This window comes from Somniosus microcephalus, unplaced genomic scaffold (genome assembly GCF_052327205.1).
Source record: "Somniosus microcephalus isolate GS21.2 unplaced genomic scaffold, FLI_Smic_1.0 unresolved_chr1, whole genome shotgun sequence".
In the NCBI taxonomy this organism is placed as follows: Eukaryota; Metazoa; Chordata; class Chondrichthyes; order Squaliformes; family Somniosidae; genus Somniosus; species Somniosus microcephalus.
In genome coordinates, this window is record NW_028225179.1 from 11,243,475 (window position 1) to 11,259,268 (window position 15,794).

Below are 15,794 nucleotides of genomic sequence, written 5' to 3' on the forward strand. Positions count from 1 at the left end.
GTGAACCAGTCGGCGTGTTGAGATGTTAGCTCTGATCTTAGTGATTAAAAGCCAGCTTGTTTAAGTCTATAACTTCTAGTTTTGTGGTTATTGAAGGCCCATCAACTACCCTCTGAGTGAAGAAGTTTCTCCTCATCTCAGTTTTGAAACGGCAGCCCCTTATTCTAAGATTATGCCCCCTAGTTCTAGTCTCACCCATCAGTGGAAACATCCTCCCCGCATCCACCCGATCAAGCCCCCTCACAATCTTATATGTTTCGATAAGATCGCCTCTCATTCTTCTGAATTCCAATGAGTAGAGGCCCAACCTACTCAACCTTTCCTCATAAGTCAACCCCCTCATCTCCGGAATCAACCGAGTGAACCTTCTCTGAACTGCCTCGAGAGCAAGTATATCTTTTCTTAAATATGGAAACCAAAACTGTACGCACTATTCCAGGTGTGGCCTCACCAGTACCCTGTATAACTGAAGCAAGACTTCCCTGCTTTTATACTCCATCCCCCTTACAATAAAAGCCCAGATTCCATTGGCCTTCCTGATCACCTGCTGTAGCTGCATACTAACCTTCTGTGTTTCATGCACCAGGACCCCCAGATCCCTTTTGTTAGATCAAGGTAATTTCAGTGGACCACACTGATCTGAGGTCAACACACTAAAATTAAAGTTTGCGAGTCCGGTGGTAAGTTTTAAATAGTCGATTTATTGCATCACTTGATTTACACTGTTTGACTTCCTTTATCCGACTAACATCATATTCAAAATGGCTGGTTTTTATACAGCAGATGTACCCGCCCCCTTTATTACCATTGGCTCAGCAGCATGCATGCAGAGCTATGGTTGGTTCAACTACATCACACTGATTGGATCTCTGGTACATCAATCATTCCTTTGTTCTCTCGTTAAGCAGAATCATCACTTTCAGTTTTAAGCTAAGGTCAGCACTTTCACAGTTTAAGCTAAATCAGCATTTTCATTGTTCTCAGTTTTTAAGTCAGCCGATGTGACGTTACCAGCTGTGATTGGATCTGATACATCACACCATCCTTTGGCACGTGGTCAACTTAAGCATAATCAGATTTCTTTAAATCATTAGTTTAATCATATTAAAATCTATGTTATTAAAATATATTCCCTAACAAGTACCCATGGATTGGAGGGTAGCTAATGTTACCCCACTATTCAAAAAAGGTGGTAGAGAAAAAGCAGGGACTTATAGACCGGTAAGCCTGACATCGGTAGTGGGGAAAATGCTAGAGTCCATTATAAAAGATGTAATAGCAGAGCACTTGGAAAGCAGTGACAGGATCGGACAAAGTCAACATGGATTTACAAAAGGTAAATCATGCTTGACTAATCTACTGGAATTTTTTGAGGATGTAACTGGTAAAATAGACATGGGACAACCAGTGGATGTGGTGTATTTGGACTTTCAGAAGGCTTTCGATAAGGTCCTACATAAGAGATTAGCGTGCAAAATTAAGGCACATGGGATTGGGGGCAAGGTATTGACTTGGATAGAGAACTGGTTGGCGGACAGAAAGCAAAGAGTTGGATTAAACGGGTCGTTTTCCGAGTGGCAGGCAGTGACTAGTAGGGTACCGCAAGGATCGGTCCTAGGACCCCAGCTGTTCACAATATATATTAATGATCTGGACGAGGGAATTGGATGTAATATCTCCAAATTTGCAGACGACACAAAGCTGGGTGGGAGGGTATGCTGTGAGGAGGATGTCGTGAAACTCCAGTACGATTTGGACAGGTTGGGTGATTGGGCAGAAACATGGCAAATGCACTATAACGTGGATAAATGTGAGGTTATCCACTTGGTGGCAAAAACAGGAAGGCAGATTATTTTTTCAATGGCAATAGATTGGGAGAAGGGGAAGTGCAAAGAGACCTGGGTGTTCTTGTGCACCAGTCGCTGAAGGTAAGCATGCAGGTGCAGCAGGCGGTTAAGAAGGCAAATGGTATGTTGGCCTTCGTAGCGAGAGGGTTCCAGTACAGGAACAAGGATGTCTTGTTGCAGTTGTACAGGGCCTTGGTGAGACCACATCTTGGGTATTGTGTGCAGTTTTGGTCACCTTACCTGAGGAAGGACATTCTTGCCATGGAAGGAGTGCAGCGAAGATTCACCAGGCTGATACCTGGGATGGCAGGAATGACGTATGAGGAGAGATTGTGTCAATTGGGCTTATACACACTGGAGTTTAGAAGACAGAGGGGATCTCATCGAAACCTATAAAATTCTGTCAGGCCTGGACAGACGATGCAGGAAGGATGTTTCTGATGGCCGGGGAGTCCAGAAACAGGGGTCATAGTCTACGGATAAGGGGTAAGCCATTTAGGACTGAAATGAGGAGGAATTTCTTCACCCAGAGAGTGGTGAACCTGTGGAATTCTCTGCCACAGAGGGCGGTGGAGGCCAGTTCATTAAATATATTGAAGAAAGAATTGGATATATTTCTTGAGGCGAAAGGGATCAAGGGATATGGGGAGAAGGCAGGGACAGGGTATTGAATTTGGATGATCAGCAATGATCTCATTGAATGGCGGAGCAGGCTCGAAGGGCCGAATGGCCTACTCCTGCTCCTATCTTCTATGTTCCTAAGGATAAGGGGTAAGCCATTTAGGACAGAAATGAGGAGGAATTTCTTCACCCAGAGAGTGGTGAACCTGTAGAATTCTCTACCACAGAAGGCAGTTGAGGCCAATTCATTAAATATATTCAAGAAGGAGTTGGATATATTGCTTAAGGCTAAAGGGATCAAGGGATATGGGGAGAAGGCAGGGACAGGGTACTGAATTTGGATGATCAGCCATGATCCCATTGAATGGCGGAGCAGGCTCGAAGGGCTGAATGGCCTACTCCTATCTTCTATGTTTCTATGTTAACCCTTGAAGTCCAGGTATCATTCTGGTAAACCTACGCTGCACTCCCTCCAAGGCCAATATATCCTTCCTAAGGTGTGATGATCAGAACTGCTCACAGTGCTCCAGGTGTGGTCTAACCAGGGTTTTGTACAGCTGCAGGGTTTTGGCCTCAGCTGGAATCTTGTGTACAGTTCTGGGCACCACACTTTAGGAAGGATGTCAAGGCCTTGGAGAGGGTGCAGAGGAGGTTGACCAGGATGGTACCAGGGATGAGGGAGTTCAGTTATGTGGAGAGACTGGAGAAGCTGGGATTGTTCCCCTTAGAGCAGAGAAGGTTAAGAGGAGACCTAATGGAGGTGTTCAAAATGATGAGGGGTTTTGATCGAGCAAGTAGGGAGAAACTGTTCACTCTGGCAAGTGGGTCGGTAACCAAAGCTCACAGATTTAAAATAGTTGCTAAAAGAACTAGAGGGGAAATGAGGAGAATTGTTTTCACACAGAGGGTTGTTAAGATCTGGAACGCACCATCTGAAAGGATGCTGGAATCAGGTTCCACAGGAACTTTCAAACAGTAATTGGACATGTCCTTGAAGAGGACGAGTTTGCAGAGTTCTGGGGATAAAGCTGGGGTTTGGGACTAAATTGGACAGCCCTTTCAAAGAGCCGGCACAGACTCGATGGGCCGAATAACCTCCTTCAGTGCTGTTAGATTCTATGATCAGTGTGAAGACGCTGGTGTCCCTTAAGGTTCTTAGAGCTTTTAAAACTCTTCCCACAGTCAGAACATTTAAAGGGCCTCTCGTCAGTGTGAACAAGCTGGTGTGTCAGCAGGTTGGATGACTGAGTGAATCCCTTCCCACACATGGAGCAGGTGAACGGTCTCTCCCCAGTGTGAACAAGCTGGTGTGTCAGCAGGTTGGATGACTGAGTGAATCCCTTTCCACACACTGAGCAGGTGAACGGTCTCTCCCCAGTGTGAACTCGCTGATGTATCAGCAGGTGGGATGACTGAGTGAATCCCTTCCCACACACGGAGCAGGTGAACGGCCTCTCCCCAGTGTGTAGGTGTTGGTGTTGCTTGAGCTCCCCGGAGCTTTTAAATCTCTTCCCACACTTAGAACATTGAAAGGGCCTCTCGTCAGTGTGAACTCGCTGATGTACCAGCAGGTCCCCAGAGCTTTTAAAGCTCTTCCCACAGTCAGTACATTGAAAGGGCCTCTCATCAGTGTGAACTCGCTGATGTACCAGCAGGTGGGATGACTGAATGAATCCCTTCCCACACATGTAGCAGGTGAACAGCCTCTCCCCAGTGTGTAGGAGCCAGTGTCCCTTCAGCTCCTGGGGGCTTTTAAAGCTGTTCCCACAGTCAGAACATTTAAAGGGTCTCTCGTCAGTGTGAACAAGTTGGTGTTGCTTTAGTTCCCTGGGGCTTTTAAAGCTCTTCCCACAGTCAGAACATTGAAATGGTCTCTCATCAGTGTGGACAAGCTGGTGTGCCTTCAGATACTGAACGCTTTTAAAGCTCTTCCCACAGTCTGAACATTGAAATGGTCTCTCATCAGTGTGGAGAAGTTGGTGTTGCTTTAGTTCCCTGGGGCTTTTAAAGTCCTTCCCACAGCCAGAACATTGAAATGGTCTCTCATCAGTGTGAACAAGCTGGTGTCCCTTCAGATACTGAGCGCTTTTAAAGCTCTTCCCACAGTCAGGACACTGAAATGGTCTCTCCCCAGTGTGAACAAGCTGGTGTTGCACCAGATGCCCGGGGCTTTTAAAGCTCTTCCCACAGTCAGGACACTGAAATGGTCTCTCCCCAGTGTGAACTCCCTGGTGTGTTTGCAGGTGGGATGAACAAACAAATCCCTTTCCACACACGGAGCAGGAGAACAGACTGTCCCTGGTGTGTCTGCGCCGTTGAACTTCCAATGCAGACGGGGAACTGAATCCCTTTCCGCCGTCCCCACCTTTACCCGGTTTCTCCCTGGTGTGACGGTGCACGTGTCTCACCAGGTCAGGTGATCGGCTGAATCCGCGTCCACACACTGAACACGTGTGCGGTTTGTCTGCGTTGCGATCCCTGCTCTCTCCTTCCATGTGCAAAGGCCGATGATATTCAGGTCCTGATGAATCCAGCGACTCTGTCAGATCTTGACATGATGTTTGGTCTGAGCTTCCCGCCTGTAACTGCTCCACTTCTATAACCCTGTAAATTGAGATCAGAAAAGGATCAGAGGCAAACTGTTGTTTAATTTTCCCCTTTCCGAACCTAGGGGCAGTGAAGCTGATTTTCAGGCCCCAGCTGCTGCACAGGTCGGTTGAAAAGATCAGCAGTAATGGCGGCTGTAATACCCACAAGCCCCCGCGCTCCAGAAAGCACTCTGTTGACTCTGAGTCCCACGCATGTGCTCATGGCCCCCGCGCTCTCCCTCCTGCTCTACAATCGCCCGTCCCGATCAGTCCGCAACACGCATGCTCAGCACACAAAACCCCGCGGTTGGAACATCGGGCGTGCATGTGGAGCCGCAAAATCTGGTACGCGTGAGCGGCTCAGGTGGGGGCGAGTCGGTGTTTCGCCTCAGCCGCCAGGGAGGTGCGCATGCGCAGGACGACCCAACATTCTTCCCGTCAGCAATCACTCCCTCGTTTCTTTAATAAAAACAGAAAATGCTGGAAATACTCAGCAGGTCAGGCAGCATCTGTGAAGAGAGAAACAGAGTTAACGTTTCAGGTCAATGACCATTCGTCAGAACTGCTTGCTCTTTAGTGTCAGCCAATGGCTCAGTGGGCAGCACTCTCGCCTCTGAGTCAGAAAGTTGTGGGTTCACAGTCCCACTCCAGAGACTTGAGCACAAAAATCCAGGCTGACACTCCAGTGCAGTGCTGAGGGAGTGCGGCACTGTCGGAGGTGCCGTCTTTCGGATGAGATGTTAAATTGAGGCCCTGTTTGCTCTCTCAGGTGGATGTAAAAGATCCCATGGCACTATTTCAGGAAAGAAAGACTTGCATTTATATAGTGCCACCAGATATCCTAAAGTGCTTTACAGCCAATGAAGTACTACAATGAAGTAGTCACTGTTGTAATGTGGGAAAGAGCAGGGGAATTATCCCCAGTGTCCGAGCCAATGTTTATCCCTCAATCAACATTAAAAAATGATAGATTATCTGGTCATTATCACATTGCTGTTTGTGGGAGCTTGCTGTGCGCTAACTGACTGCCGCATTTCCTACATTACAACAGTGACTATACTTCAAAAGTACTTCATTGGCTGTAAAGCACTTTGGGACGTCCGGTGGTGGTGAAAGGCGCTATATAAATGCAAGTCTTTCTTTCTTCACTGGTCTCACCAGCGACCTCTTCTGGCGGTTGGTTGATTGACAGCCGAGAGTCCACGCATGCGCACAGGGAGCGGCGGTTTGGGCCGAGTCCGGCACAGCGACCCCTCCCGGTCACCAAGGGCAGCAACCGCGCATGCCCAGAGGAGACCAACCCCCTCCCCCACTCGGAGCTGCGCCTGCGCACTCGGATCCTGCCGGACGGAGTCGGCGCGGGGCCATTCCGGGGAAAGGACTTGGTGTCGGTTCCAGAGTCGCGATCGGTGACGCGAAGTGAGTTTTCTCCGCTCCGATTGGGTGGAGAATTGCGCGGGGTGGATCAGGAGAGAATAAAGAGAGAAATAGAAAAAACCTCAGAGTCCGCGAGGACCCGGACCGAGCGGCGGCAGTTGGACGGTGCACGTGACCTCCTCGGGGACACATCACCCGGGCCCGCGGCCTGATTGACGGGAGCTTCCGACCAATAGGGAGCGATAAGGGCGGGGCTGGAGGAGCGAGCCGGCGGCGTGTCCTCCAACCAATCGGGGAGCCCGAGTGGCGGGGCTTGCGGCACGCAGTGGGCGGGGCTGGAGGAGCGAGCCGGCGGCGGGGCCTCCAACCAATCGGGGAGCCCGAGTGGCGGGACTAGTGCCGGCTGATTGTCTGATCCGCAGGGCAGCGAGTTTCTCCAGTCCCTTGTTCAGGGCCCGGGGCCAGGGGAGGCTGTGGGCCTTTATTCCCCACATTCGACACAAGGCTCTTTGTCTCAGGCATAGGATGACGTCGCACTGAAACTTTCCGCCCTCCTTTACAAAGATGGCTGCCGTTAACCTGGGCCTGTAAGGGGAAGAAATCCCCGCAACTGCAAACACGGGATCTTCAGCTTATTATTCGGGGCTTGCCTCCTGCACGAGTTGTTTATGAAGCCTCCCCACCCACCTACCGGTCCATTACTCCCTCCGTCGCGATTCTTACCCGCTGCACCATCGCCCTCCCGGCTTCAGCTCCTCTCCATCTCCAGTAACGCACTGCGCATGCTCAATATACCGGTCCCTCCCGCGCCTGCGCGCTGGGCTCTTGTAGACTGGGTGCGGCACGTGGTCCACCGCGGGGGATGCTGGGTAAAAGACCAGATTAGTGAATGGAACATGATTTACTGTGATCAGATTGAGGACTGAACCATGTTCATTCTAGTAGTCATGGTTTGTTTCTGCTGATCTTAATAACTCCTGTATCTGCGCTGGAGATTAATATTCTGTTTAAATAGTGAATAAATAAAGCTCAAGGAACAGCACCTCATCTTTTGATTAGGCACGTTACAGCCTTCTGGACTCAACATTGAGTTCAACAATTTCAGACTTTAACCCTTATTCCCATTTTTCATGCTGTATGATTTTGCCATTCCCATTTGCAACATTTTCCAAGACTCAGTTTCACAGCCACATCTCTTTTCTCAGCAAATGTCTCCGGTTTCAACTTATTCCACGTGGATTCCAACTGAACTTCCACCCTTCGTGTTTCAGATCCACCCAGGATAACTTTCCTGCCTCTTACCTTAGTAATATCTGTTACATCACCAGCTTTTTCCAGTTCTGATGAAGGGTCCCAGACCTGAAACGTTAACTCTGTTTCTGTCTCCACGGATGCTGCCTTGCCTGCTGAGTATTTCCAGCATTTTCTGTTATTTCAGGGAATAAATAAGTTTTGTTTCAAACACAGTGGGCTAGATTTTCAGTCGCTTGCGCCAGCAGTTAGCGCCTTAAGAGGTGTTTTTCGGGCGCTATGCGTGTAGCGCCCGGGCGCAGCGCAGTTTGTGCCCCGCCCCAAATTAAGTTGCCCGTTAGCGCCGGCGCAAAGTTTAGCGCCCGCCCGGATGCGCGCGCAGAAAATGACGTCACATCCTCGTGCAACGCCCTTTGTGCGCCCCGATTCCAAACTTCAGTCGGACCGCCCCATTGTGTGGCTGGCGGCCGGAGCGTTTGGAAAAAGGAACGCAACACAACCAGCGCGGGCCCTGGGGGGCGCAAATTAAAGGGGACGTACTCTCCAGTATAAAGGCCAGCCTTTTTTCAGAAAACACTCTTGTGCAACGCATTTCTGGAGACACAACAAGGAGGATAGCTAACTGGTTTCAAGCAGCAAGAGCCAGGTATTTTTGGACTCAGGCCAGAGCGCTGCAAGTGGCCTTTTGGAAATTAGAGTGTTTGCCAGGATTTGATGGGGGTTGCATGGGGTGCCAACGCGGAGCTGCAGCTCCATGTCCGTAGGGCTCGCAGGCGCATTGTGAGAGGGGCAGCCCTGGCTAGAGGCAGAGGGGGCTACATGCGTCGGCCACATAGGCCTTACCCAGTCAGGCTATACCGCCAGCAGCGCTCCTACCTAAACATGAGTGCCGCGCGATGTGTTAAAAGGCTCCGATTCCGAAAGGAGGTGATTGCAGAGATCTGCCACCTGCTTCGCCGAGATCTGCGGCCAAAGCTCAGGTGCAGGACGTCTCTGTCGGTGGAAGTGAAGGTGACGGTGGCATTGAACTTCTATGCCACCGGCTCCTTCCAATACGCTGCTGGGGACATAGCAAACATCTCCCAGTACGGCGCGCATCGCTGCATCCGCCAGGTGACCGAAGCACTGTTCAGAAGGAGAAGCCAATTCATCTCCTTCCCCATGGCCCTGGAGAGCCAGCATCAGCGCGCATTGGGATTTTCCAGACTCGGGGAATTCCCCTTGGTGCAGGGCGCCATTGACTGTACGCATGTGGCTTTGCGGGCCCCTCTGGAGCATGGCGAGCAGTATCGCAACAGGAAGGGCTACCATTCTCTGAATGTGCAGCTGGTCTGTGACCACAAGCAGCGCATCATGGCAGTCAATGCCAGCTTCCCAGGCAGCAGCCACGATGCCTTTATCCTGCGGCAGAGTACTGTGCATGACATGTTCCAGGCACAGCCTCCCCCAAGAGGATGGCTACTCGGGGACAAAGGCTATCCTTTGTGCACCTGGCTCATGACCCCGCTCCGCGCGCCCAGGACCGCTGCTGAAGAGGCCTACAACGAGAGCCATCAAACCACCCGCAACATCATCGAGCTAACTATTGGGGTCCTCAAGCAGCGGTTCCGCTGCCTTGATCGCTCCGGAGGAGCTCTCCAGTATTCGCCGGACCGGGTCTCCCAATTTGTGGTGGTTTGCTGCATGCTACACAACCTGGCTATCCGCAGGACTCAGACACTGCCACCTGACGTTGGACCACCACCTCAGGAGGAGGAGCAGGAGGAGCATGAGGAGGAGGAGGAGCAGGAGTACGTTCCCAGGAGGGAGCGACCAGGGCCAAGGGCCGCACGACGCCACCTTATTACACGGTACTTCTAAGCCCCGTCAGGGAATGGCCAGGGGCCATGAGGGAAGATGAATGCAGCCGCTCCGCAAGCCCTCAGCCGGCGAAGCCAACAAACACTAAGAACAACAACCATGGAGACTGCATGAATAAAGATAATTTTTTATTACACAAAAATGAAAAGCCCTTCCCACATGAATCCCCAAAAACAATAAACGGGCCCCACAAAAAGCCCAACAAACGACTCACTCCCACAAACTGGGGAGGAGTCACTCCACCTTTCTTCAAACCGGGCCTCAACGTCGGCCTAACACAAAAAATAAGCCCTCCAACAACACAACCATGGGCAAAATAAAGATGGCCACTGCCATATAAAAGGAAAGCTGCCCACACCCTCTACTGAGTGGCCTGCGAGGGCGAGACCTTGCCCAGCCTTTTGCCTCCCCTGCCCGGCCTGCTGCTCCTTCGCAAGCTCTGCCCAGTGGCTGCTGCGAGGCTGGGGGAAGGCGCCCGAGGCTCAGATGCCCTTCCGCCAGATGCCGCTGGGGGGCGGCCTACACGGCGTTTGGGCCTCGTGGGGCCGTCTGCTGAGTGGCGCACCTGAGCCTGGCCACCATCAGCTGCAGCCGCTTGCCCTTGGCGCCCCAGTGGGGGAATGGCGGCGACGGATGGCGCAATGTGGGCCAGCTGGCGTCTGGGATGCGCTGGCTGGTGCTGTGGCGCGGTGGCACTCGGCCGGGCCCGCACTGCAGGATCCGCAACAATCAGCCGAGGGGCGGCTTGCTGGGATGGTCCAGCGCGGCGGCTGCCCTGGCGATGCCTGCCTGAGACAGCGCGTGTGGCAGCAGTGAGTGCCCCTGTGGTCCTGCTGTGCGCGCGCATCACAGCCACCAGGGTCTTGACGGCATCAGTCAGCATGCGGCCACTCGCGGCAGTTGATGCCCCGAACTCGCGCACACTGGTCGCCAGCGACTCGATGGCCTCAGGCATGCGCCCCACCACGCTCATGAGCTCCGTGTGGCGCCGGTCCGAATCCTCGGCCATCTTATCCAGCTTCCGCACCTCCTCCGAGGTGAAGGTGTCCGGACTGAAGTCGCGACTCTCCCGCTGGGGAGGAGGGGGCTGAACTAGGGGACCCTTGACGCGTTGGTGGCGGCGAGTGTGCCGAACAGCAGCACTCCCCTCTGATCCTTTCCCCCTTTGGGGGGAAGGCCGCGGGCCACGCGCACGGCTCCTGGGTGGCTGGACGCCACTGGTCCCAGAAGCTGCATTGCCCTGCGACAGTTCCTCCAGGCACTCGTCCAGTGAGGAGGTGTCAAGCATTTCCTCCTCTCCTGCGGGACGTGACTGTTCCCCCGAAGGTCCGGCTTGCTCCTCCTCCTCCTCCTGGTCGGAGGTGCTGTCACTGGCAGCTTCAGGGTCCTGGTCGTCACCAGCTGAAAGCAGGAATGCACAAGAGTAGCTTCAGAGTGAGGAGACGGCGTCAGCGAGGGAGTTAGGACTGGTGGCATTCAGCGCATTGGTGGGACAGTGGCAAAGGAGGTAGCTCGGATGGGCCAGTGTGACGCGAGAGGGCCAAAAGGCGAGGTCCTTACCATTGCCGGGCAGTGGAGGGTCGGATACTCCGCACGCTGTGGGGACAATCACACGGGCTCCCATGAGCACACACACGCGCTCCTCCAGCCGAGTGAGCTTCTGCAGCTTGGCGCGGCCACCCCTGGCACGCGCCTGGCGATTAAACGCTACTTTAGCCTGCAAGAGAAAGGACGGGCTGTAAGTGCGCAGTGAAGCCCTGATGTAGTGTGCACTGCCTCCCATGGTGGAATAGCGTGGACAGAGTGAAGCCCTGATGTAGTGTGCACTGCCTCCCATGGTGGAATAGCGTGGACAGAGTGAAGCCCTGATGTAGTGTGCACTGCCTCCCATGGTGGAATAGCGTGGACAGAGTGAAGCCCTGATGTAGTGTGCACTGCCTCCCATGGTGGAATAGCTTGGACAAAGTGTAGAGTGCCGAATGGCCATGTGATGCTCATGACTGTCCCAATGCTGCTGGCTGAGGGCTGGCCAATAGGACTTTCAGCTCCCTTTGCCCATCATGTCAGGTGTACATGCAAGAATGAGGAGGAGACTGGAAAGGCTACTCACCTTCACAATCCTGGTCAGATCGTTGTATTTTTTACGACATTGTTTGTGGGTCCTGGGGGCATCGCCGGTGAACGTCACCCTCTGGGCGATCTGCTTCCAGGCTTTGGTGTAGTCGTGGTGGGTTGGATTCCTCCCACTCTCTGGGAACAAGATCTTGCGCCTCACCTCCAGAGCTGTGACCATTATGTCCAGATCACCCTCTGAGAGGCGCAGGGCACGCTGACGGGCCTTCTCTGGCGTTGCCATGACTCCCTGGGGCTGAGCAGCAGTGTTGAGGCCTCTTTGCAAGGCTGCAGTGTGCAGGGCGTGGCAGCAGACCAATTCGTCCCTTCCCCCTTTAAGAGCTGGTCGGCGCCACGGGGTCTGCTGTCAGTCCAAAAATGACCGCACCCGCGCTGCGCCCCGCCTGGGCGCTATCCCTCTGGACCGCCGGCTTAGCGCCTAAAGATAGGAGTGGAACGCCTCTTTTAGCGCTCCACCAATCTCTTAGGGCGAAGCCACTGAATTTCCGGCAACGGGGCGCTACTTTGGGGCGGGCGCTAACTTCGGGCGGGCGCTAAGGTTAGCGCCCCAAAACTGTCTATACTGAAAATCTAGCCCACTGTGTCAAATATTTGATTTCTCCATGATAAGAGAAGACGAATTGATGTTCTGTTCCAGACTGTTTAATTTTTGGGCCTTTTCTTACTCGAGATTATTTCCATTCTCATCTCGTTCGCCTTCTACCACATCAAACCCCAAGCTTGCTCCGTTTGAGTACACAACTTGTGGGTGTCATAGAATGAACTGTAGTCATAGAGTCATAGAGTTATACAGCACGGAAAGAGGCCCTTCGGCCCATCGCGTCCGTGCCGGCCATCAAGCCCTGTCTAATCTAATCCCATTTTCCAGCGTTTGGTCCGTAGCCTTGTATGCTCTGGCATTTCAAGTGCTCTTCCAAATGCTTCTTGAATGTTGCGAGGGTTTCTGCCTCCACCACCCTTTCAGACAGTGAGTTCCAGATTCCAACCACCCTCTGGGTGAAAAAGTTCTTCCTCAAATCCACTCTAAACCTCCTGCCCCTTACCTTGAATCTATGCCCCCTTGTTATTGACCCCTCTACTAAGGGAAAAAGCTCCATTCTATCTACCCTATCTATGCCCCTCAATTTTGTACACCTCAATCAGGTCCCCCCTCAGCCTTCTCTGCTCCAAGGAAAACAAACCCAGCCTGTCCAGTCTCTCTTCATAGCTGACGCTCTCCAGCCCAGGTAACATCCTGGTGAATCTCCTCTGCACCCTCTCCAAAGCAATCACATCCTTCCTATAGTGCGGCGACCAAAACTGCACACAGGATTCCAGCTGTGGCCTAACCAGCGTTTTATACAGCTCCATCATAACCTCCCTGCTCTTATATTCTATGCCTCGGCTAATGAAGGCAAGTATCCCATATGCCTTTTTAACCACCTTATCCACCTGTTCTGCTGCCTTCAGGGATCTATGTACATGCACACTAAGGTCCCTCTGACCCTCCGCCTTACCTAGGGTCTTAACATTCATTGTGTATTCCCTTACCTTGTTAGTCCCTCCAAAGTGCATCACCTCACACTTTTCCGGGTTAAATTCCATTTGCCACTGTTCCGCCCATCTGACCAACCCATCTATATCGTCCTGCAGACTGAGGCTACCCTCTTCGCTATTTACCACCCCACCAATTTTCGTGTCATCCGCGAACTTACTGATCATACCTTTTACATTCACATCCAAATCATTAATGTAGACCACAAACAGCAAGGGACCCAGCACCGATCCCTGCGGTACCCCACTGGACACAGGCTTCCAGTCACAAAAACAACCTTCAACCATCACCCTCTGCCTTCTGCCACTAAGCCAGTTTTGTATCCAATGTGCCAAGGCACCCTGGATCCCATGGGCTCTTACCTTCTTGACCAGTCTCCTATGCGGGACTTTATCGAAGGCCTTACTGAAATCCATGTATACCACATCCACTGCGTTACCCTCATCCACACCTAGTCACCCCCTCAAAAAATTCAATCAAATTAGTCAGACATGATCTTCCCTTGACAAAGCCATGCTGACTATCCCTGATTAATCCTTGCCTCTCCAAGTGGAGACTAATTATGTCCCTCAGAATTTTTTCCAATAATTTCCCTACCACTGATGTTAGGCTCACTGGCCTATAGTTCCCTGGTTTATTCCTACTACCCTTCTTGAATAATGGTACTACATTAGCTGTTCTCCAGTCCTCCGGCACATCCCCTGTGGCCAGAGAGGTTCTGAAAATTTGTTTTAGAGCCCCTGCAATCTCCTCTTTTGCCTCACACAGCAGCCTGGGATACATCTCGTCCGGGCCTGGGGATTTATCCACTTTTAAGCCTGCTAAAACCGCCAATACCTCCTCCTTCTCGATGCTATTATGTTCGAGTATATCACAGTCCCCCTGCCCTATATCTATGTTTACATCGTCCTTCTCCATAGTGAAAACAGATGCAAAAAATTCATTTAGAACCCCACCTACATCTTCCGGCTCCACACACAGATTGCCACTTTGGTCCCTAATGGGCCCTACTCTTTCCCTAGTTATCCTCTTACCCTTAATATACTTATAAAACACCCGAGGATTTTCCTTGATTTTGCTCGCCAGTGTTATTTCATGGCCCCTCCTCGCTCTCCTAATTTCTTTTTTAAGTATCCCCCTGCACTTTTTATACTCCTCTAGGGCTTCCTCTGTCTTTAGCCTTTTGTATCTGCCAAAAGCCCTCCTTTTTTTCCTAATCCATTCTCGTATATCCCTTGTCATCCAAGGTTCCCTGGGGTTTTTGGACCCACCCTTGACCTTTACAGGAACATGTTGCCATTGTACGATCTCAATTTCCCTTCTGAAAGACTCCCATTGCTCCGATGCAGATTTTCCTACAAGTAGCTGATCCCAGTCCACTTTGGTCAGATCCTGCCTTATCCTATTAAAATTGGCCTTCCCCCAATTTAGAACCTTTATTTCCGGTCCATCTCTGTCCTTTTCCATGACTACCTTAAATCTCACCGAATTATGGTCACTGTCACCAAAGTGCTCTCCTACTAACACTTCTTCCACTTGGCCGGCCACATTCCCTAGAATTAGATCCAGTACCGCCCCCTCTCTTGTAGAACTTTCTACATGCTGGCTCAAAAAGCTCTCCTGGATGCACTTTAAGAATTCTGCACCCTCTAAGCCTTTCACACTCTGACTATCCCAGTATCTGAGTCAATGGGACTCTCTCTGACCTTTCTCCCCAGTCCATCTCCAGGACCAGTGTGTATCTGAGTCAATGGGACTCTCTCTGACCTTTCTCCCCAGTCTATCTCCAGGACCAGTGTGTATCTGAGTCAATGGGAGTCTCTCTGACCTTTCTCCCCAGTCCATCTCCAAGACCAGTGTGTATCTGAGTCAATGAGACTCTCTCTGACCTTTCTCCCCAGTCCATCTCCAGGACCAGTGTATATCTGAGTCAATGGGACTCTCTCTGACCTTTCTCCCCAGTCCATCTCCAGGACCAGTGTGTATCTGAGTCAATGGGACCCTCTGACCATTCTCCCCAGTCCATCTCCAGGACCAGTGTGTATCTGAGTCAATGAGACTCTCTCTGACCTTTCCTCCCAGTCCATCTCCAGGACCAGTGTGTATCTGAGTCAATGGGACTCTCTCTGACCTTTCTCCCCAGTCTATCTCCAGGACCAGTGTGTATCTGAGTCAATGGGACTCTCTCTGACCTTTCTCCCCAGTCCATCTCCAGGACCAGTGTGTATCTGAGTCAATGGGACTCTCTCTGACCTTTCTCCCCAGTCCATCTCCAGGACCAGTGTGTATCTGAGTCAATGGGACTCTCTCTGACCTTTCTCCCCAGTCCATCTCCAGGACCAGTGTGTATCTGAGTCAATGGGACCCTCTCTGACTTTTCTCCCCAGTCCATCTCCAGGACCAGTGTGTATCTGAGTCAATGAGACTCACTCTGACCTTTCTCCCCAGTCCATCTCCAGGACCAGTGTGTATCTGAGTCAATGGGACTCTCTCTGACTTTTCTCCCCAGTCCATCTCCAGGACCAGTGTGTATCTGAGTCAATGGGACTCTCTCTGACCTTTCTCCCCAGTCCATCTCCAGGA

General features: G+C 51.7%; 1 protein-coding gene across 3 annotated transcripts in view; it reads right to left on the minus strand.

Moving 5' to 3' along the window:
• Nucleotides 1-681: 681 nt before the first annotated feature.
• Nucleotides 682-15,794, minus strand: part of LOC147093432 (uncharacterized) — a 34,965-nt gene continuing 19,852 nt past the window's right edge. For 2 of the 3 annotated variants that reach the window (XM_085974322.1, XM_085974324.1), the window contains exon 3: nt 682-5,072. In XM_085974322.1, coding sequence (XP_085830448.1) covers nt 3,578-4,963 — 1,386 coding nt within the window. In that variant the 5' untranslated portion in view covers nt 4,964-5,072 and the 3' untranslated portion in view covers nt 682-3,577. Of the gene's footprint in view, nt 5,073-6,927; nt 7,860-15,794 lie in introns of those variants that run through there. The other variant, XR_015074706.1, reaches the window with a different exon arrangement.